At 39.0% G+C, this 23,661-nt stretch overlaps 1 protein-coding gene and 1 pseudogene across 2 annotated transcripts in view; one reads left to right on the top strand and one right to left on the bottom strand.

Annotated features, from left to right (window-relative positions):
* ACTR2 (actin related protein 2) overlaps positions 1-9,973 on the bottom strand; it is a 32,664-nt gene extending 22,691 nt beyond the window's left edge. Inside the window, exons 1-2 of the mRNA XM_081157005.1 lie at positions 9,769-9,973; positions 3,164-3,274 (exon numbers count right to left, since the gene is read on the bottom strand). Coding sequence (XP_081013131.1) covers positions 3,164-3,274; positions 9,769-9,816 — 159 coding nt within the window. The 5' untranslated portion in view covers positions 9,817-9,973. The remainder of the gene's footprint in view (positions 1-3,163; positions 3,275-9,768) is intronic.
* Positions 9,974-17,612: 7,639 nt separating this feature from the next.
* On the top strand, positions 17,613-18,356 carry LOC308566054 (small ribosomal subunit protein eS6 pseudogene; annotated as a pseudogene). The gene has a single exon. The product of its transcript is annotated as a small ribosomal subunit protein eS6 pseudogene (transcript).
* The last annotated feature ends 5,305 nt before the right edge of the window (positions 18,357-23,661 follow it).

The following is a 23,661-nucleotide window of genomic DNA, read 5'->3' as shown; positions in this document are numbered from 1 at the left end:
CAATAACTGTTTTGAGATGCTGTTTCAAAAGCATTTATATATTATGAAAAGCAAGCAGTATAGCTATTTGCCAAGAATCATTTGAACGATGTCACCTAAAACTGAAAAATAGAGCAAACACACTTTAAAAGCACAATGAAATTCCTAGAAGGAATTTCCTTAAAAAACATTGAAATTAAGTCTACACTGTTCTCTACAAGTAGACTCTCAAATTTCCTTAGGATTTTAAGACAAAGGCATGATCTTTTATTGAGGATAACTATAGGAATTTCCGTTTTTCAATGTTTTTGCTTATTCAAAAGAAAACTCCACAAAGTTACTGTTACTAGTTAAAATATATTATCACTAGAAATACCTGCTATTCATCTTTGTCAAAGCTGTTTACAAACAATATTAAAAAACAAATTTAAAAATAATCTACTATAGAAGTACTTACACTATCACAGAAAAATATGATGAGAGTAAATTGTCTGGGATGCACCCAGTAAGCTTCTAGTTCAAAAGAAAAAGACGCGACATTTACTTAGGGGAGGAATCTGTTGTTTATGGAAAAGTCTTATAAGACTTTCACCTTTTTCTTATTTATCTTCAGGTAATCTTGTAAAATCTGTTCATCAATAAGGATAGTATAGGAAATTCTCCCCCCTTTACTATCTATATTTCATTTGCATATTTAAATTTTACTGTTTATTAAAAACATATGATACTGTACTGGATGCAAATATATATACAGGCTATGACAGGTAATGTTCAATTTAACCATGGGCAATATAGTGAATTTATCCAAATGTAACAACTTCACCCCAATCTTCTGGATCACACATATCCTATAAAAAGCCACTTGTTTTCTAATAATATGCACACCACATTCCATTTTAATTATAACATTCATCTATAAGAAACACAAGGAAAACAATTCAAACTATGTTAGTAATCAGTTCTGGTTTGGTCCATTGTACGCAATCAGGAAAGCACAGGGTCGAAGTACTTAAAATTAAAATATGGAAATACCCCCCTCCCCAATACTAAAGGGACACAAAACAACAACTACTGTCCCACCAAGCAAAAGTGGAAAACAAACAGAGAGCATGTGTGTAACCTCACTTACCATCTTTTTGTTATTCTACTTCAACAGGTCAAGAAAGGTGAAGAGAGAGAAGGTAGAAGTAAGAGTCAGAAAAGGCCTAAATAAAATCCTCACTGAAATTTTTAAACATACAAGCAATAGAGAAAAATTAGGTTGAGGTCAGATGCAGTACTACTATATTTTACAGAGTTAATAATTAGGGCCAAATTAACATGGACAGTTATTACTCCTGAATGAAAATTAACTCATTAAACAATTTAAATTTCCAGTTTTGTTTTTTTTTGTCTACCACATTTTAGCTAACAAGACACAAGAAGTATAAGTCAATCACTAGACAGAGGAATTCCAAAAAGTCAAGTTTCTTTAAATTCATTACTGAATTTAAGAACCTTAATTACAGAAAATAAATGATAACAGGAAAGGTCTAGCTGGGTAAGCAGAGGTACGGTTAGGGTTGTTTTTCCAAGCTCTAGAGGTCAAGTTAAATTTGACAGGCCTCTCTGTTTTTTACTGGAAGAACAATTTAACTTGAAAGACTTAAAAAGACTAAGCAGACTGAACAGAGCTGAGCCAACGGAACACAGAATAACAAACCATACAAACAATGCTACTGGGGAATTCCTTAGTAAAAAACATCTCATTAGTATATTGACTACTTTCATTTCTATCACTTGGCCTTAAAAAGCAAGAAAGTGGGAGTTAAAAGATATGTAATTTTTTGTGCCTATGTTGAAGAATAAAAATGGCAATGTGATATACCTTAATACCTCAAAAATGTTAATGTCCATAAAGTACATCAAAAAAATATTCTTCTTTAAAAGCCTGATACTGAACAAAAAGTAAAACTTTCAACTCCATTTAAAAAGTTTATCCTTACCACTATTGTTAACTAAATTTTAAGTCAAAGTTCATTTAAGATTGAACTCAATCAGGACGAAAAGTTCACAAAGAGAGTAAGAAATCCCATAAATTTCCCAAAAGATCATAAAATAAAAACTCATATTGAGTATCCCATTTGATTATCTATAAAATAACAAGAGGCCAGAATAATCCTCTATTTTAAATCTTTAAAAAATTAACACAGAACCTAAGTTTCAATTTGTATTTTTATTCACTGCTGATTCATCTCTAATTCCAAGAGCAGAGAGCTACCAAGTAGCAAATCTCTACCACCTATTATCACCTTCCTAGAAAGTTTGAACAAGTGTCCCAAAGAGGTTCACCTTAACTCGTATTTCAAATGACTTATAATCTAACAGTTCACTGAAGTCTTACCAAACAAAGACTGTCCAGATAGGATCAACAATGCTAGCTTGTTCACACATAATTCAGCGAAAGAGCCCTTAAATTCTACCAACCTGACCGCTAAGCCACCCACAGAATTTAAGTCAATTGGTGACAAAAGTCCTTTTGACTGATCTGTTCTCTTTTTTCTTCTAAAATATCGTTAATTCCCACTTGATTTCCAATCCCTTTAATATGGGAGAAAAATCTATCATCCTTAATGTTGAGTCTCTCGTGTCAAGTACAGTAAGTAAGCAATGATAACCTTCCCTCTTCTCCCTTTCTGATAATAATGCAAGGCCAAATAAAGACTTGCATGCTTCCCCCTGCACATTATGAAAATCAGTTACTACATTAGTGAAAAGAGAAAACAGTAAGATTTAATCCTGTGTTTTCCTGACTATCTATATAAAAAAATAGGGGGAATCAGGCCATGAGAACATGAAAAGGAAAAGTCTAAGGTCCCAACGGAACACTAACAGATATAATGACAATATATGGAATTGAAAAACATAAAAATGCCAAGCTGATTTCTTTAAAAATTACAATTCACATTCATATAAAAATCTTAAGTATTTTACTCCATTCAGCGAGTAATGGCATCAAGCCATACTTAAAGTCAAATAAAATTAACTTCAGTTTTTGTGCCTTTCTTCAGGTGTTTACATAAATTAAAAATATAAGAATTCTGCCCTCCCCCTTTGCTTTTCATTGCATCATATTTTAAAACTACTTAATTCAAAGAACATCTCACAGGTTTTGACCCTCATTTATCAATAAATAAAATATTACCTTGATTTCAATGTTTCCCACTTTGGTGGTTGATCTGATAATAGGTCTTCCAACCAAAGCTGGGAAGATGTGTTCTGGAAAGTTAGAGCCTGCATATCCACACTTCACAAACTGGAAGAGAATAGTAAAAACGGGTTAGTCAAGGTATTTACTATATTCATTTGAAAACAGCATCTGAAAAGTATCACTTTGCATTTATACAATATTTTAAACTTTTGGTGCTTTCAAAATACCCAAACTCGTCATCCAATTTGTATCTCATTTTATTTCCTTTATGGCAATGACTACTACCAGAGTTCATGTTTGTTTACTGATAAACTGCTTATTTAGTGCCTAAGTACCCCTACTACAGGGAAAGCCTCAGAAGAGCAGGGAGCTCAGCTGAGCAGTTCATGCTGGATCCTGATGCCTCAAAGAGGTCCTGACACACAGTGGTCACACGAGAAGTATTTGGGCCCTGGCCAGTGTGGCTCAGTTGGCTGGGTGTCGTCCCATGCACCAAAAGATTGCCAGTTCGATTCCCAGTCAGGGCACATGCTTGGGTTGCAGGCTTGATCCTAGGTAGGGGACATGCAGGAGGCAGCCAAAGTTTCACTCTCACATTGATGTTTCTCTCTCTCTCCCCCCTCCCTTTCTCTCTCTCAAAAACTTAAAATATTCTTTTCAAAAAAAGTATTTGGGAATGGACAAATTCACTCAACAAATACTAAGTATTTTTAAAAGAGATGTTAGAAAATAAACAGAGCTAAAGTTTTAATTCTAAAGCATGCTTGCATTCATCTCTGGCAATCCACTTAAGCACCTTCATTTTCCAAAATGGGAAAAATCAAATGGAGTTTGGACTAGCATCATGTTAAAACAAACATTTATTAGGCATTTTGGGGTATTTAGTTTTATATTTAGATATATGTATTTAGTAATCCAGGTAACATATTTTCATATTCAGATAGTGTACTTCTCCAATGAGGGCATATCATTATTGATTCTAATGATGCTTCTATTTATGCATAAGAAACTGATATACTAGAAGATTTAACAACTAGGATATTTAACAACTACAGTAAAACCAAAAATAGAATCAAGGGTTTTTCAATTCTTATACCAATAATACAGTCTGTTCAGTCTTATTCTTAAGAGCAGACATTGCAAGAAAAATGCAATTAAAAACTTCAGGGTAGGGGAGGGAAAGTTAGCAGGGAGGCTGCTGAGAAATGTTTCACCTTTAGCTGCTGCCTTTTGGCAGCACAGAAATACAAGTTATGGCCTCTCAGCCGACCAGGGCTCCATCTTTTGACATACTGTCACCACTGCTTCTTGGTGCTTTGTGGTCCCGGTGGAAGGAGAGCGCTCTGGAAATCTGATATCCACCAGTGAAGTGTTTTACTTCTCTGTGGGGCCTAAATTTGGGAACTTTTAGGTAACCTCTCCTGCATACTGCCCCTCCCCACTCTAGAATTTGGACTTCTGGTGTACATGGAGGAGCTCTGGCAAAGTGTTCAGGCCAGTTGCAATATGTTAGGAATAGGCTTTTGAAGATGAGTTAGAGGTGAGTGGACTTGAGGCTTTGTTTTAATCTGCTTCTTTGGCATTTGGTATCACTGCCCTCTGTTTCTGGTGGTGAGCACAGTTCCTTTGTCTTCACTGCTTTCTGATGAAGATGAGGGACTCCCCATCCCTGCCAGGACCATGCTGGGCACTGCCCGGATTGGAATGGAACTAAGTCAAAATCCAGCTCACTTGATATGAACTGAAATGACATGGAAGGATAGAGACTCTTGTTACTATCCTGGCCATACTGAAATTTCTACATAAATAAAATCTGCCATGATCACCAGACTAATATAAATATTAGTCATAATTTACACATATATTCCAAAAACAGAAAGTAAATACTATGTAGACATTAAGTTCTTATGTTTACCTCAAAGTAATGAACAGATTATGGACAGTGGGTGTGTCAAAAGTGTCCATACTCCAGACTAAAAATGCTCACTTATATAAGTATGTTATTAAGGAAAACTATAAAATGAACAACTGAAAAAAGAATCGATAAGTCTCTAAGGGCCATTTTCAGCATATTAAATGTAAACAAATGATTTAAGTGAGAAACCATAATAGAAGTTGAAGGTGGGAGGAAGAGCTTTGGATAGGGGCATAAGTCAAGCCCTGGTACAGGGAGGAGGTTAGGAAGGTTGACATGCCTCTCCTCTCATTCAGATCAGGCCTCACATTCAGAAACATGCAACATGGCAAATCTATAAACAATCACATCACTCAGTGTTTTCTGATTATAATTGTTCTGATGAGTAGTTCATATATTAAAATTCTTATCTGAGAATATGTCAAGGGACAAAATGTTTGCCAAAGTGCCTGAGATAGGACAAAAATGTACCACCACCTCCCACCACAAAACTACAAAAACAATTGCAAACCTACTATTCCTGTGCTTTACAAAAAAGGGAAATGTGGCTTTAACTCAAATTAAAGGTATCATTCACTTGTCAAGGAGATTATTCTGCTTAAGTAGTTTATTGGAAGCATTTGCTGCCATAGTAATCTAGTGCTAGCATTCCTATAGGGTATTAGATAACTCGGTCAAAATGACAATAACTGCACTATTTCACATTATTTAATGTGAAAACAATGACAGCTATAATAACAAGAATATGATTAAAATTATATTCTCAATATAAGCTATTTTTCAATAATATAAAACCTATTTCTCAATAACATAAACTAGACAATAATAAAATAGACAATCTGGCATTTCCTTCCTTGCAAAAAAAGTCAGTATTTTAAAAAATCTACATCTAAACCATGATGTGATAAAATGCAAAAAAAATATTTTTTTCTAAACTACTCATTTGGTATCATTTAAACCTTGAAATTCCTCCCCCACTTCAATCATTTTAAGACTTGGAGACTTAGTTCTCTCATTGAGTGCAATACGTCTGTGTTTAAGAAATAGCTTTTTACCATATATAGTTTCCTCTTCATAGCACTGTGGTTTAAACTGGCTCCCTTACTTCCCACTGAGTCATCAAATGGTAAGAACATGAACGGTATAATGTTCTTTCAAGCAAAAATGAAAGAAAAAAAAGTTCCTCTACATTTCCTCTAAAAGATTCTTTCTCCTCTCAAAAAATAAACAGAGTTATAAAGCTTTACTTGGGCTTATCATATTTGTATTTTTCCTTTATTAATTTTATGTAATGGTACTGATGTATTAACTTAACTGTATAGCGATTATCCTGATCTTACACGGCCAAAATATTCATTCTATTTATTCCAAAGCATTTTGCAGGGTAAAACCAAATTTGTTTTTGATTTATTTCTATTCCAAACACTTCTAAATTCAACAAAATAAATTAGCAAAAGCCTGATAAAGCAGGCCATACCCAACTACAAATGTGAATTCTAAATGAAAATATAATTATCCTAGCATTACACTAGACCCTAAAAACTACCAGTCACACAGTAGGCCGTTGTCTTCATTGTTGGTGATGAAACATAACTCACTGCTGATGAAATTACTCAAGTTTGGTAGCAGAATACACAACACCAGGGGCCTGGGCAGAGCTCTTGAAAGGCACCTTAACCTAAGAAGATTCCAGATTTTCCCCTATCTGGCCACTTCCAGTGGCTCTATTTTAAGTGGTAGGTTTGAACAGTTATGAGGATAAAGCAAATAAATTATTGGAACTGGATGAGTTTTCCTCCTCTAGGCTGCCCTGATAAGAAACTGGTTAGGGGCTAGTGAGGAAGCAGAACAAGGACCAACATCTGGCATGTGATCATAAGAACTCACCTGCTCTTAAAGCATTCGCCTGCAAGAGGAGCTAAAAAAAAAGTCATCAACTTCTAAAATTGCCTATAATTAAAATTTTAAAACCTAAAACAAACGTGTAAGAGGCAAGTTGCTTTAGGGTAACAACTATTCCCACAACTTTTTAGAAATTAAATTTTAATATCTTGTTTAATATTTAACTGTAAAAGAATCATTCATTATACCTTCGGGTAACTAAATAAAATCTAGACGACTATAAAATAGAATATACAATCTAAGTGGTTTCTATTCCTCTAAATTTTCAGATATATCACAGCATTCCTGACTACATATTGTATCAGAACTGTTTCTTCATTTGAAGTCGATTATATCTACAGAAAATCTAACTAAAATTTAAAAATAAGAAATGTAACACCAAATACATTTTTGCTTGAACTAGCTACCCTTTTTCCTATATATGGAATAGGACTGATTTTTTTGTCTTGAAGAACAAGATTCTTAAATTATGAATTAGAATATGACTAACAGATAATATACAATCAGCTTCCTAACATAACTAAACTAATGAAATAGTAACATAAAAATGAGCTCATGGCCCTGGCCAGTGGAGCTCAGTTGGTTGGAGTGACGTCCCATACACCAAAAGGTAGTGAGTTCAATCCCTGGTGAGGGCACATACCCAGGCTGCTGGTTTCACCCCTGGTCAGGGTGAGTGCAAGAGGGAGCCCATCCATGTTTCTGTTTCTTTCTCTCTTTTCTCTCTCTCTCTCTTCCCCCCTCCCTCCCCTCCCTCTCTCTCCCTCTTCCCCCTTCCTCTCTCTAAAGTCAATTTAAAAAAATTGTTTTAAATGAGCTCATGGTTAACATTCCTATTCTAACTGAATATCACAAATCTCATTACAAATACAGGGCTCGTTACCCTTCAAAGAACAGGAATCTATCAAAACACAACTGGCTCAGGTTTCTAAATATCTGGCATATTCACAAAACAAAATGTTTTAAATTCAATTTTTAAAGCTTTAAATTTATTTAGAGGTAAATTTGAGACTAATATCTTTTTTAAAGTACCTTTAACTGAGTTATAACTGTAAAAGTAATAAATGTTTATAGTTTCTTTAAAGATAATTTTATAGTACATGTCTTGTTAAAAAAACAAAGAACATTTTCCCCATTATTCAAGAGTCATGAAGTCCTCATTTTCCCTCATTCCGTTATCCCTATTCTCACAAGTAACCAGTATGAACATTTCTTATGTATCCCTCCAAAACTTTCATATACACATACAAGTTTGTGAGCATACAGATATCTTTAATAAAGCATACACGTGAGTCATTTTTAACTTAATAAATCTTAAGACAACTTTACATAACAGATCTGCCTCTTTTTTAAAAAATATTCCATTTTGTACGGATGTCCCATTATATGATAACATCCTTATTATTCAAGACCATTTTTAACTAAGTTCAGATAAAGCTTAAAGTTTAGGGAAGTATTATGGCAGTGAATATTAGGTCTTTCCCCCCTCAACAATCCAGTCTGCAAAGTGTTTTAAAGTTCGAGTAAAGTCTTTTTTAATTCATATGTCACATTTATGGAAGAAGGGGGAGAAAAGTCACAAAACATACAACTCCAAAATGGTTAGACATCACTGTAATGTAGGAGAAAATTATCATTATGGAACTTATCCAAAACAAGTAACATTTCTGACTTGCTGACTTGGCTGATCAAAATACATTTTTCAAAGGAGGGGGAGTTGAAAGAAACAGCTTTCTAATAATCTCTTAATCAGTGTTTTACTCAGATTTTTACAATTATTTGCACTTTTAGAATCTCAAAGACCAACATTATCTGTAATCTGCACGTAAGGAAAAAAACGGGGACCCTGGCCGGTGTGGCTCAGTTGGCTGGAGCGTCCATGCACCGAAGGGTCTGGGTTGGATTCCGGTCCCAACACATACCCAGGTTGAGGGTTCGATCCCCGGGGGCGTAGGAGAAACAACCGATGTTTCTCACATTCACGTTTCTCTCTCTCTCTCCATCTCTCTCTCTAAAATCAATAAAATAAAAAGGAAAACATATCCTCGGGTGAGGAATTTAAAAAATTTTAAAACGGGGGGGAGGGAGGCGCCAAAACTGGTTAACTTCCCCCAAGGTCAGTAGAATTTTAACACTCGGCCCCCTTGAGGGGTCCTAGATGTCCCAAGATCATTCAATGGAACATGCTGGTGTCTGCGGAACCGCCCGTGGGCCAAATTCTCGGTATGCAGAACAAAAAGTAAATTATGCACTGCCGATCTGGCCTCCACTTCCATCAAAAAAAACCCCTCAAAATTGCTAAAGGGCTGAGGCTTGCACTGACAGCACTTCCTTTTTTTTTCTTTAAGCCCGTTTCCTGCCTCCCTTTCGGTACCTACACAGGAAGCGGAAGGCCTCTGGTCTTTCCCCTTTTTAAACACCGGCGACCTGGAGGAAAGAAGCCCTTCTCGAACACACAAACCTAGTCTTCTACCCTTCGACCCTTTAGCCACATTGCCCAGCTGGGAGCGCGGAGCCGGCCCCTGCGGGGCAGCAGGCAAGATCCCCGCGCAGTGCCGGCCGCGCCCGCCGCCCCGACCCGGAGGGCTGAGGGGGCGGCAGGCTCTGGGAGCCCGAGGCCCTTGCTCCCCACGCCCGTGAGGCGGAAAGGGCTGCCCCGCGCCCCTAGGCCCCGACGGCCCTTGGGCCCAGGGATGCAGCGCCGGGCGCCGAGGGCCGGCGCGTCCCCCGCATCTCCGCGCCCGGACCCGTGGCCACCGCGGCCTCCCCGTCCCGAGCTTACCCCGGTGCCGTTGTCGCACACCACGACCTTCCTGCCCTGGCTGTCCATCGTCCGCTCGGAAGAGAGCCGCCGCCGCCCCGAACAACCTACAGCCTCCACCTACAGCAGCCGCCGCCCGGCCCTTTCCTCTTCCTCCTCCTCCCACTACGCTGCCCCTCCTAGGGCTCAACTCTCTTCCCCGTACCGGAAGTCGCTACTCCGCCCTGCCCAGCCCCGCCCCGCCCGTCAATTAACTGACTGCCCGCGCGGAAATGGTGGGGACGGAAGGCCGAGACTAACAGCGGCCAGGCCCAATAAGAAGCGGAGGAGCGCCGACGCCCCGCCCCCAGCTCCGGCTCCCGCTCCTCCCTCTACGTCACCGCCCACCCGAGCGACGCTCAGCGTCTGGTTTCCGGCGTTTCACAGGGCGTTGACTCCCGCGGACCCGGTGGCCGTCGCCTCCTTCTCGCTAGGACGCCGTAGGGCGCCGCTTACCCTTCTGCAGAAAGCTCAGGCGGCGCAGCGGGCTTATCGCGAGATGGCCCTGGACTGTGGGGTGGCCGGCCGTGAGGGGGAGCAAACCTGGAGGTCCTCCCGGGTCGCACCGTTGAACATGGCCTCGTGTGCCCTTGCTTCTAGGCCTTTTCAGTAGACAGAGCCGGAATGGATACACACACGTATTGGAAATCGTGCGTTTATAGAGAGGCCTCCGGTTCCAGCCTAATCCTTCTTTGCCCAAGTGGCCCTTAGTCAAGCGCGAGTGGGTGCCTCGTGTCCAGCCTCGTCGCGCACCACCGCCTTCCGGCCGCACCACGTTGTATCGCGCCTCTTCAGTATTCGCTCCTATTTCAGTCCAGAGCCTCAGCTTTGAAATCAGACGATCCCAGTTTCAAGTCTGGCCCTGCCACTCAAGGGTTTTCTGATTTGGGCTTACCTGTGCATGGGGATAATCTCTATTTCTGTCTGTCGTAAGGATAAAATTATGTGCATAGAGGAAGCATCCATTCAGCGGTAGCGATTGTCAACTGAACTCACAGGGTCAGGACTTTGGCTAGAAATAAAGGACAAAGATTTACCTAAGGGTCTTAGGGCTTGCAAATTGAAAACACAGCTAGTTAATATCCAGAGTGTTCCAAAGGAGAAAGAAAAGCTGAGCGTTCTTGGAGTAAAAAATAACATTCTAGAGAAGACTAAGTCCTGCATTCTTAGCCGATGGGTTGGTCCAAGATGGTAATCTTCCAAGTATCTAGTGGTCTGGGTAAGGGAACATTCTTTGCTGAGTTGTTCAGATGGTTATCTATGGAATTAATGTATATCCAGGCATTGACACTCAACTGAAAAGTTTAAAAGTCTAAGTCCTCAGGCTAGGTAAGGCAAGAAGAGAATCGTTTCCTCATTCCTTAGCCTACTTGATTTTAGTAATTTAGCAGCTTGACCATAGTGACTCCATTTTATTTCTTTATTCCTCACGATTTATTAGTTCTATACTTTTAAATGTTCTCTCTACCTAGTATGCCCCTACCTTTTTTTCTTTTGGATTACTAATTTTTACTTTTTTAAGAAATGACACCTGCTCGGCCAGGCGTGGCTTGGTGGTTGAGCATCGACCTAGGATCCAGCAGATAGCAGTTTGATTCCCCGTCAGGGCACATGCCAGGTTACAGGCTCCATCCCCAGTTGGGGGCGTGCAGGAGGCAGCTGATTGACGAATCTCTCATCATTGATGTTTCCATCTCTCTCTCTACTTTCCCTTCCTCTCTCTGCAATCAATAAAGATATATTTTTTTAAAAAAGAGATGACACCTGTTGTTTTCTTGATTATAAAAATAGTACATGCAAATGGTAGAAAATATCAACAGTCATCTATTCACTACACTAACAAAAATGCAGCAAAACCCCCTTGATCGTGCAAATTCAGATACAATACTATTGGTGACTGTTTCCTGCTTCTATCCAAGTGTATTATGGCCATCTCACTTTCCTCTAAATAATATGGCCCTATATTTTAGGTGGTTGAATTTCTTTTTTCAAATACAAGCAAAAGTCACAAAGGTAGAAGAAATGAGCCATGGAAGAAGTGAGCCAGCTGGGCTGTGTGGGCTCAGGAAATAAGTTACAGAGGCACAAGAAGAGCCCTTAGAGCGTAAGAGTTTGAAGGGCAAAGGAAACATGCCTGGCATGCTCCAGAGAGAGAAAGAGCACTCTTTAGGTGAATTTTTTTTTGAGGGGGCTTCATTTCTAGACTTCTGATGAGATTTTATGTATATTATTCCACACAAACCTTACCAGTTAGATATCCCCATTTTACACCTGAAGAAACTGGGGTTTTAAAAAATTAAGTCTAGCCCTACCAGCATGGCTCAACAGTTGAGCATTGACCTATGTATGATCCAGGAGGTCACCATTCGATTCCCTGACAGGGTACAGGCCTGGGTTTGGGGCTTGATCCCCAGCAGGGAACGTGCAGGAGGCAGCTGATCAATGACTCTCATCTTTGATGTTTCTCTCTCTCCCTCTCCCTTCTCTCTCTGAAATCAATAAAAATATTTTTTTTTAAAAAAATTAAGTCTTGAAAAGTCATAAGATATAAGATCTACATACAGAAATCAATATATTTATATATTGATTATCAGTGAACAACCTGAGAATGAAATTAGAAAAACAAATTTATTCACAAGAGCATCAGAAAATCTGAATAAATATAATGAAAGTAATGCAAGACCTATATACTGAAAATTACAAAACATTGTTGAGAGAAATCAAAGAAAATCTAGATAAAGATACCATGCTCACAGATTGAACACTCATTGTTAAGATGATAGTTCTCCCAAAATTGATCTATATATTCAATGTTACCTCAAAATCCCAGAAGGCTTTTTCCTTTTTTAGAAATTGACAAGTTTGATTGTAAAATTTAAATGGTAATACAAAGGAACCAGAATAGCGTAAACAATTTTAAAAAAGAAAAGCAAAGGTGGCAGGCTTCTACTACCTGATTTCAAAACTTATTTTAAAGCCACAGTAATGATCCCCAATGACTCTCTCATCATTGATGTTTCTGTCTGTCTATCTCTCTCCTTTCCTCTCTCTGAAATCAATAAAGATATATTTAAAAAAATAAAAATAAAGCCACAGTAATGAAGATAGTGTGGTATTGGCATAAGGATAGACATATAGATCAATGGGACAGAATAGATAGCCCAGAACTGATTTTCAAAAAATGTGCTAAAACAATTAAATGGGGAAAGGGTAATCTTTTTAACAAATAGTGCTGGGTCAATTGGATACTCATGTGTGCAGGAAAAGAACAACTCTGATCCTAACCTCACACCATACACAAAAATTAATTCAAATGTAAAAGAGCTAAAACTATAAATTCTGGAAGAAAACAAGAGAAAAATATTTTGATGTTAAGCAAAGACTGCTTAGATATGACACCAAAATCAAGGTACATATAGGGGGAAAAATGATAAATTGGACTTCAAAGCAAAAAACATTTGTGCCATAAACAACATCATCAAGTGAGTAAAAAGGTAACTTAAAGAATGGGAGAAAATATCTGCAAATCATATATCTGATAATAAACTTGTATCTATTGTATATTAAAAACTCTTATTTGCAATAATAAAAAGACATATAACCTAATTTTAAAATGAGAAAAGGATTTGAATAGACATTTCTCCAAAGATGATACATACATGGCAAATAAGTACTTAAAAAGAAGCTTACCATCATTAACTTCAAAAAAATCATCAATTAAATGCGAATCAAAACCACAATGAGATTTCACTTCTTACTCATTAAGATGACTATATTAAAAAAGACAGATAATAAGTGTTGATGAACATGTGGAGAAATTGGAACTTTCATGCATTGCTGGTGAAAATATAAAATGATGCAGCTGTTTTAAAAAGCAGATTGGCAGTTCCTTAAAAGGTTAAACACAGAGTTACCATATAGTATATGATTCAGCAATTTCACTCCTAGGTATAAACAATATAGATCTACACTATAATAAAATCATATAATATATAACATATAAAAGTAAACATATATCCAATATAATATATATACTGAAACTTAGGTCTATTGGGCCTATTACATAATGATATATCATTTTAGTGAAGATTATTAGTTTTCTTAGTGAAAGATATTGCTGATATCCTATATTACTGAAAGAAGCAATGCAAATCTATTAATCCAGATACTTTTTAAAAGAGCACAGAACTTAGTTAAAATACACACACAGTGATACTATATATTTTCTATATGTCCTTACTTAGTTATGTAAATATATATAAAAAAGATAAACTGATACCCTCTTAGGAGAATACAAGATTCAAAAGGGATCAACACAGGCTTAACTAAAATATTCTAGATTTTTTTAAACAGGAGGAATGTATTTGTGTATTTTCCATGTAATCAAAAATTAATGTTTAAAAAGTGTATAGAATTTAAAGTAAATTCTGAGGAATAATACACATGCAGAAAAGCGCACAAATAATCCTTATACAGCTCAAGACATAATCACTAAGTGAACATAGATATGTAACCATACCCAGGTCAAGAATTACAGTATTACAAGCACCCCAGAAGATGCCCCCACACCTCCTCTCAATAACTGCCTTGCCTTTCCACCTCAAAGGAAAACACCACCCAGCTTCTAACAACATAGATTGACTTTGCCAATTTTTAACTTTATAAATGGAATCATTACAGTATACTGTACTCTTTTGTCTCGTTTCTTTCATTCAATATTATGTTTGTGAGATTCATTCATTCATGTTGCTGCTTGAGGCTCTCATTACTCGCAGAATTTGACTGTTAATAGATGACTTTTTGACAAAGGTTCAATACCCCTAAATGTTTTTTTAAATAACCAAATAGTTTGAGTTTCTCTTTACACAGGATTTAGGGAGAAGTGTATCTGACAATAGAATCCAACATCAAATGACCTCCAAGTGATCTGTTATCACAGAAAGAAAAGTAAATAATCAGAACAGCAAAAGTTTCAATATAAGAGTCATTCATATTACCTAGATAAAATGCATAAAATTTGATTAAGTTCAGAATTTATAGGTCTTTAACCTAAATACGATATTCTGTTACCTCAACATTGTGATTAAAATCTCATGTTAACAATTTGCTATTAAAAAGAAAAGAAACACAAGGCTTATGGGGGCAGTGATAAATTTACATCTCTAATGAAAAATTTAAAAGGGATATATTCATGGCCAAATCTCCAAACAGCAAAGTGTGGAACAGCATGAGCTTTTGTCACAAGCTGTTTCAGGCCCTGAAGCCTACGAAACAAGTCTAAAACAAAAATATGTGAGTTTTTGGAAATAGATAGAAAACCTAGTAAGACTAAGCACAGGCCCTGCTTTGGCTTGGAGGCCTAAGACTGTTTCTTCTCCATCCCAGATGACTTCTTATCTGTATTGTTAACTTTATGAGTCCAGCTGAGATCTTCATCTAACTCCCGGATGGAGCTATGAACCCTCTTCAGATTCTGACTCATCTCCCAGGCCTGGCTTTTCAGATAAGGTGTAGGGAGCCAAAGGAGTGAGCAGGGAGTTAACTCTCTGCCACTGCTAAAGCAACAGCCATCTAGTCCAGGGGTTTCCAATTTTTTCAGCACGAGGATCCCACTGAGTACACTTTGCTGCTTAATTTTGGCTGCTGCTCTGAACTGTTGCCAAGCAGAACACATGCTTTCTGTGTCTCACATGTGCTGCAATAACATTTGAGGCACACCCTGTAATAATCAGTATCACTATTATGAAATAACAGTATCACTGTTCTTAAGCAGAATATTAAAAATAGTCCTCAGAAGTCCATGATCACCTTCAGATTTGTTATGACCCCCTTATTTTAAAGATGAGTAGACTAGGTGCAGAGAAGTTAAGTGATAATTAACATATTTATATCATGGAATAACAAATCTGGTGGAAAGCGTACTGAACCTTGAATTAGAAAACCTGGGTTCTAGTCTTCACTTTAAGAAGACTTAGCTTTGTGATTTGGGCCACTTTTTAAAACTTTATGCAGTTCTGTTTTTGTTTTGTTTTTTTGATCCTAATAAATGCATTACTCTTTTAACTTATAAAATATATTATTTTTATTATTATTATTTTACAAGTCACAGTTATAACATTGAAATTCATATTCCCTTTTGTTTGTTTTTATTGATGATGTTTTAACTAGGGTGAGCATTAAGATGATCACATAGTCTTCCCTCTTGTTTCTTCCTGATTTCCCTTCCCTTGTTTCCTCTTTTTGCCTTAATTACCAGAATAAGTTTCACCAAGTTCACCCCCATAATCTACATTAACATTTCTAGAAATATGATCACTTATATTTGTTCAGGTAAACATAGATAACTGACACATTGCAGTTGAATTAAATTCCCACTGTAAATTATGAATGCAATAGTTGGCACCTATAAGAATGTTGTCATTAATGACAAAGTGGTCATCTCCAGTGGCAAAGAAACTTAAATATGCTAAAGTGGGCTAACTCATATTGGAGATCTGTCACATAGTTTTGGTAACATGACACCTTCATTTATCATGTAGTGCAAAGAACTCAAATTTCCTTTTGAACGTCCGGGTGAGATTTTATCTCGGAATGTAAAGTTGCCTCAGAGAAACAGTCCTGCTCAAACCTGTTTGGTCATTCTTAAAGTTAAATGATTGCTCTTTACTCTTTGGTTAAGATCATGGGACAGAAATACTTTCCATTGTTGATGTGGTCCGACAATTGCAGTGATGTAGAAAAGAAAAAGGCTTTGTTGAGCATTATAGATATTTTCATAAATTTTGAGGACCTCAAGGAGAAAGAGTTTACTAAGGACTTGCTAGTGTTGACTTTGTACAACCTGACAGTGTAATCTATTCCTCATTTAGGAAGCACAGAATGAGATCACTAAACATGTTATAGCATGATACTATTCCTAAAAATGAACACTAGGCCATTTCCTAGATGTTAAGAGGAGTCAAAGTCTAAATAAATTAAGCAGTAAATAAAATAATGAAGTTTCCTTTTTAGTAGGAACAATAGCTTACTATTTATGAAGTAACTCTTTTCTACCACTATACTAAGCTCTTTTAATATATTATCTAATTTAATTAAATCCTCACAACAATCCTATGAGGTGGGTACTATTATCATCATTTTACAGGTAAGATAAGTGAGACTGAGAGAGGTTAAAATCACCTTCCTAAAGTCTCACACACCTGACAGGAACACAGAATCTAAACCCAAGTCTGTCTGATTTGAAGTCTGAGTTCCTTCCATGATAAATACTGCTTCTGTTTATTATTCTGTGCTTTTTTTAAGTTAACAGTTAATTACATAAATAATACATGAATTCATTCTTCTAAAATACCACACATTACAGATACATTTTAAGTTCCATTTTATGCTTCATTAATATTAGTTCCCTCTCACCTTCCCCAGAAGTAATACTGCTTTAAATTTTGGTGGACTTTTAGAGGTCATTTATTAAATATCCATTAGATACACAGGGAAAGATATTCAACATCATTAGCCATTTTGAAACCATAAATTAAAACCACAATTAGATACCACTACACACCTATTAGAATATGAAGTAACTAAATTAAAAAATAGTGATCACATCAAATGCAGATAAGGGTGCAGAAACTGGATCGCTCATACATTGCTGGTCAGAATGTAAAATGATATACTCGGTCTGGAAAATAGTCTGTCAATTTCTTATAAAACTAAACATCCCTTACCATACAACCCAGAAATTGCATGCTTAAGCACTTACCCCAGAGAAATGAAAACCTATAGAGTCTCTTTTTCGTGGCGCCTCGGAGGCAGTTGGCTGCTTGAGGATGAAGCTGAACATCTCCTTCCCAGCCACCGGCTGCCAGAAACTCATTGAAGTGGGCAGTGAACGCAACTCCATACCTTTTGTGAGAAGCATATGGCCACAGAAGCTGCTGCTGACGCTCTGGGTGAGGAATGGAAGGGTTATGTGGTTCGAGTTAGGGGTGGGAACAATCAAGGTTTCCCCATGAAGCAGGTGACTTGACCCATGGCCGTGTCTGCCTGCTGCTGAGTAGGGGGCATCCCTGTTATAGAACAAGGAGGACTGGAGAGAGAAAGCACAAATCTATTCGGGGTTGCACTGTGGATGCCAATCCCAGTGTTCTCAACTTGGTCACTGTGAGAAAAAAGGGTGGGGGAGATATTCCTGGTCTCACTGATACTACTGTGCCTCAGTGCCTGGGGCCCAAAAGAGCTAGCAGAATCTGCAAACGTTTCAGTCTCTCTAAAGAAGATGATGTCGGCAAATATGTTGTGAGAAAGCCCCTAAACAAAGAAGAAACGTAGGACCAAAGCACCCAAGATTCAGCGTCTTGTGACTCCACGTGTCCTGCAACACAATCATCAGCATATTGCTCTGAAGAAACAATATTCTAAAAAAAAGAAGGAAGAGGCTGCTTCAGATGCTAAACTTTTGGCTAAGAGAATGAAGGAGGCCAGAGAAAAACAACAGGAACAGATTGCCAAGAGACATATTAGGCTGTCCTCTTAGAGCTTCTACCTCTAAGTCTGAGTCCAATCAAACATGAGATTTTCTAAGAATAACAAATAAATAGGAACAAACAGGAAATGATGACACACGCAGCGTTATCTCTCCACCTTGCGGCTCATTGCAGTTCCAGATTCCGCGGCTCCCTCCTTCACCCCCCACTCTGGGATGCCTAAATGACCACAGCTGCTCTTTTCCACATTCATTCAGCTTCAAATCCAGAAGGTAAGAAGCTTCTTTCCTCCAACAGCCAAACAAAAGTCCTGATTCTTATTGTTACTGGCCAGACTTGAACCCGTCACTGTGGCCAAAGGAATGAGAGCTGCTCAGTGAAGCACCTCCAGTCCTCCAACCACAGGGATTAAGAACAGAAGAGAGGAAGCTTTCTTGGGGGTGTTTTGGGGTGCTCTTTTCCCAGAAGAATAGGGAATAGATGCTGGGAAACCAAAGCAACTGCTGTCCACTACACAATGAGTGTCATACATGCTTATCCTGGGGTAGTACTACCTTGTAATTATTCCTCATTTGTTTAGTGTAACCTTGAGTCTTCCAATCTAGTCACAGGTGGCATCAAATATTATATTTTAAAATGTCTCAGTACTCATAGATACAAATAACAGACTGACAGTTGTCACGGGGGAGGAGGGTTTGGGGGGCTGGGTGAAAAATGTGAAGGGATTAAGCCGTGCAAATTGGTAGTTACAGAACAGTCACAGAGATGTAGATTATAGCATGGGGAATATAGTCATAATATCATGATAAGTATGTATGAGGCCAGGTGGGTACTTGAAAGAGCAGGGGGACCACTCTGTAAAGTACATGAATTTCTAACCACTTTGCTATACATCTGAAACTAATACAGAATAATATTGAATGCAAATTGTAATTGCAAAATTTTAAAAATTTTAAATAAATTTAAAATGTCTAATACTCAAAAGTTGAGAACCACTGTCCTATAGTTAAAGTAGATATATTAGTTGACAGAGTTGATCTCCTACTTACTCCTCACCACACCACACCCCCATCTTATAACACTGTCCACATGTGTCTAGTCTTTTGGTATTTCGTCTGTACTTCAAGATTTCTCAAATCGTTGTCAGTAATTCTGGGATCATGTCTGCAAAGTTTTTTTAACTAGTATACAATACAGTTTCTCTTGACATTTAAATTCTGCTATCACAGGTTTCAATTTCATTTATTTTATTTTTTTATTGATTGATTTGAAAGAGAAATAATGATTTGTTGTTCCAGTTATTTATGTATGCATTGGTTGTTTTTTAATGTTTTTATTACAGCGTAGGTTAGAGACAAGATACAGATATAAAAATTAAGTAAATGTCCCTAACATTCCCCCTGAAGAACTCTCACCCTCCTCTGATTGAGCTGCCTGCCCTGCTCCCATGTCAATTTAGATGGTGATCATGAGGAAGCCTCCAAAGTCTATCAGACACTATAATTTCTTCTCGATTCCAACACGAATATATTTGAGCCACACATTGATACTTCTGTCTTCAGGAGCTCATACAGCAGTGTGTGTGTGTGTGTGTGTGTGTGCGCGCGCGCGCACGTGTGTCTATAGCTATATCTTTGCCAGTCATTTTAGTATTGCGGATCTAAGAAAGATCATGATTTATTTTCACTAGCAAGGTTGGAGATTTTTACTCTACAAATAGAACTTTAGGAAATAATGAACACTATATGCAAAGATTAGCTTCTGCCCTGGCCAATGTGGCTCAGTTGGTTGGGCATCATCCGATGCACCAAAAGGTTGCTGGTTCAATTTCCTGTCGGGGCACATGCTCGGGTTGCTGGCTCAATCCCTGGTAGAGGCCGTGCAGGAGGCAGCCGATCCATATTTCTCTCTCACATCAATTTTTTTCTCTCTCTGTCCCTCTCCATTCCTCTCTCTCTAAAAAAAGAAAAATCAATAAAAGAAAATATTTTTAAAAAGATTTAGCTGCTAAAGATGCTCTTCAAAGTGTTTTTAGAAACATTTTATAAATGTATTATAATAATATTTCAATAAGCATCTTTAGTAGTTAAATCTTTGTATACATAATTATTTCCTTAGGATATAAATTTCCAGAAGCAGAATTGCCTTATATGTACATCTTTAAGGCCTTTGCTCTGGACTACAAGCACCTTAGCTTTCTAACTACTCTTTTTACCTCTGGTTTCCCTTTCCCCTCGTTCTGTGTTTCTTTGGTAAATTTATCTGCCTAAAACAGTGTTCATGATTTTACTTCCCTCTCAAAAACCCTTCCTTTTCCCCTTGCTGGGGCCCAGTTCCTTACCCTGACAGCTGAGGACTTTCACAATCTGACTCTGCACCAGAGACTTTAAGTGGGTTTTTGTTGTTTTTTTTTTTTGGTAATTTTTACCACTTATGGTTATTTTGCTGTGGAACAGATCCATGAATCACCTCATGTTGCCATTCTGGAAACAGTACCATTTGAATTTTAGTTTTTGCAAAACAATCTTTGAATAATTAAAGTAAGTGAAGTTCTGAGGAGAAACAATTCTTATTTGTAAATGAGTAACTCTCTATTACACTCTCAGTTCTTCTGCAAATAATTCTATTGGCTAGATTAACAAGCACTGTCCTTTTAAAAGCATAGTTTACTACATTTATATTTACAAACACCATACACAAACACATACTTTTCCTTTATTAGGTGGACTTAAACAGATATTTAAACATAAAGGCAGTAATGATTATAAAACACAATGAAATTAAGTTAAGGCTTTATATTTGTTTTAAAACCCATATTCATGAGTAATTATGTCCAAATCAAACTTTCATCTATTAGGTTGAGTACATCTGCCCAGGATATGAGTTATTTATCCTGTACCAACAATTCCTTCATTGCGTATCAAATTCCTTTGTATCAAATATGAAATAGTAGTAAACATATTAACTTCACTTTAATGAATTATTAGTTCTTTTCATAGATTTTTGTCTTTATTTTGATGATTTAGCTTTTAGCAGCACAAGCATATGCAGAACAAAGGACAGAGCATTTCTCTGTAAACTTAGAAAACCTACAAACTGTGCTAATTCTTATTTTCTTGAAAGTTGGCGAACAAAAATTCAGGACATCCTAAATACAGAAACCACCAACAGACTCGGCCATTCCCCTTATTAAAAACATAGAACACATTAAGGTTGAGATGGCAGGATTTATTGATAGGTAGATGTGGGGTGTGAGAGAAGACAGAGGGAAGACCCAGTGACCTTGGGCCTGGACAACTGGAGGGTTGGAATTGCCATTAAATGAAGTAGGCAGCTCTGCAGGGAAAGCAAGTTTGGGGTAGAGAAGGCTTATCAGGATTATATTAGTAATTAAAATGTTCAGGCTAGTGTCTTTTTTAAACTTTATTTTATTGAGTACTTAGAGAGCGTGGAAGGGAGAGAGAGAGAGAAGCATTGGTTGGTTGCCTCGCATATGTGTGCCACCTGGGGATTGAACCCGCAGCCTTGATAGATGATCTGACCAAGAATGGAGCCCAGCAACCTGTGGGTGCACAGGACAGCACTCCAGCCAACTGAGCCCCGGCGGCCTAATTGGAATCTTCACCCCTTTTCTCAGACCCGGCCTTCTGTAGGCTGGGAAGGCACCGGCGTGGGAGAGCACACAGTCCGCTTCTGGGCCTCTTCCCGCTGCGGTGCCTCCTCCGCGTTTTCACGGGGTTGTCTCCAGCCCTTCTCCCAGCCCTTCTCCAGCCCTTCTCCCAGCCCTTCTCCCAGCCCTTCTCCAGCCCTTCTCCCAGCTCTTCTCCAGCCCTTCTCCAGCCCTTCTCCCAGCCCTTCTCCAGCTCTTGTCCAGCTCTTGTCCCAGCTCTTGTCCAGCTCTTCTCCAGCCCTTCTTCCAGCTCTTCTCCAGCCCTTCTCCAAGCCCTTCTCCAGCTCTTCTCCCAGCTCTTCTCCAGCCCTTCCCCAGCCCTTCTCCAGCCCTTCTCCCAATCCTTCTCCAGCTCTTCTCCAGCCCTTCTCCCAGCCCTTCTCCAGCTCTTCTCCAGCTCTTCTCCCAGCTCTTCTGCAGCTCTTCTCCAGCCCTTCTTCCAGCTCTTCTCCAGCCCTTCTTCCAGCTCTTCTCCAGCTCTTCTCCCAGCCCTTCTCCAGCTCTTCTCCCAGCTCTTCTGCAGCTCTTCTCCAGCCCTTCTTCCAGCCCTTCTCCAGCCCTTCTTCCAGCTCTTCTCCAGCCCTTCTTCCAGCTCTTCTACAGCCCTTCTTCCAGCCCTTCTCCAGCTCTTCTCCAGCCCTTCTCCAGCCCTTCTCCAGCTCTTCTCCAGCCCTTCTCCAGCCCTTCTTCCAGCTCTTCTCCAGCCCTTCTTCCAGCTCTTCTCCAGCCCTTCTTCCAGCCCTTCTCCAGCTCTTCTCCAGCTCCTCTTCCAGGACTGGAAGGGTGGGAAGATCTCGCGCACGGGCACCCCACGGCGGGACGCTCTGCTGGGGGGCTGGTCCCGCCCACGCACCCCCCCCCGCACCCCCCCCCCCCCCGCTCCCGCCCCCGCGGCCCTGGAATCAGAGGTTGCTGGGCTGGGCTCTTACAGCGCCCTGGGCCCTGGAAACGCTGCCCCTCTGCCCGTCCCTTTCGCCTTCCCGGCCACCTCTCCGTCGAGTGCCCTGCCCCTCAGGACTGGGATTGGTGCATGAGAACCTGCACGCCTGCCCCACCCGCGCAGGGCGCAGCCGCGGTCAGTGCAGGCCGCTCTACGCCGCCCCCACGGCCACTTGGGCCTGGAGAACTTTTTCGGGACTAGGTTTGGCACTCGCCGCTGTCCTGCAGAAACTCCAAGGGGCACAGGTCACACTCTCCAAGGGGTTCTCCTGGAGTCCCCTCTGTTGTTTCACTAACATGAGAAGACATATGCACCAGAACACAAAACAAAACCTACCAGTACCAAGTGTTAGCAAAAAATATGGAACAACTGGAATTGTCATGTATTGCTGGTGGGAGTGCCTCTTTGGAAAACCTCTGACAGTATCTACTTAAAGTAACCTGGCAATTCCTTATCTAGTTAGGTACCCACTGCATGCATACATACATACATACATACATACGAATAGAAGACTTATAGAGGGGTGGTTATAGAGGTATAAAAATTATAAGCTGAAAGCAATCCAAATGCCCATTAGCAGGAGAATGGATAGATAATGGTTATATATTTTTAAAATGTAATTTAAAAAAAGGAATGAACTACTGCTACATGCAATAAGGGTACATGTCAAAGAATGTTAAGTCAAAGAAGCAAAATACAAAAGAGTAGGTACTGTTTGATTTCATTTATGTGATGTTCAAGAACAGACTCATCGCTGTCAGAAGTCAGAATAATGGTTAGAA

The sequence above is a fragment of the Miniopterus schreibersii genome (assembly GCF_964146895.1).
Source record: "Miniopterus schreibersii genome assembly, chromosome: 13".
Lineage (NCBI taxonomy): Eukaryota > Metazoa > Chordata > Mammalia > Chiroptera > Miniopteridae > Miniopterus > Miniopterus schreibersii.
The sequence above is the reverse complement of the archived record's forward strand: the minus strand, read 5'-3'. Positions and strand labels throughout refer to the sequence as shown.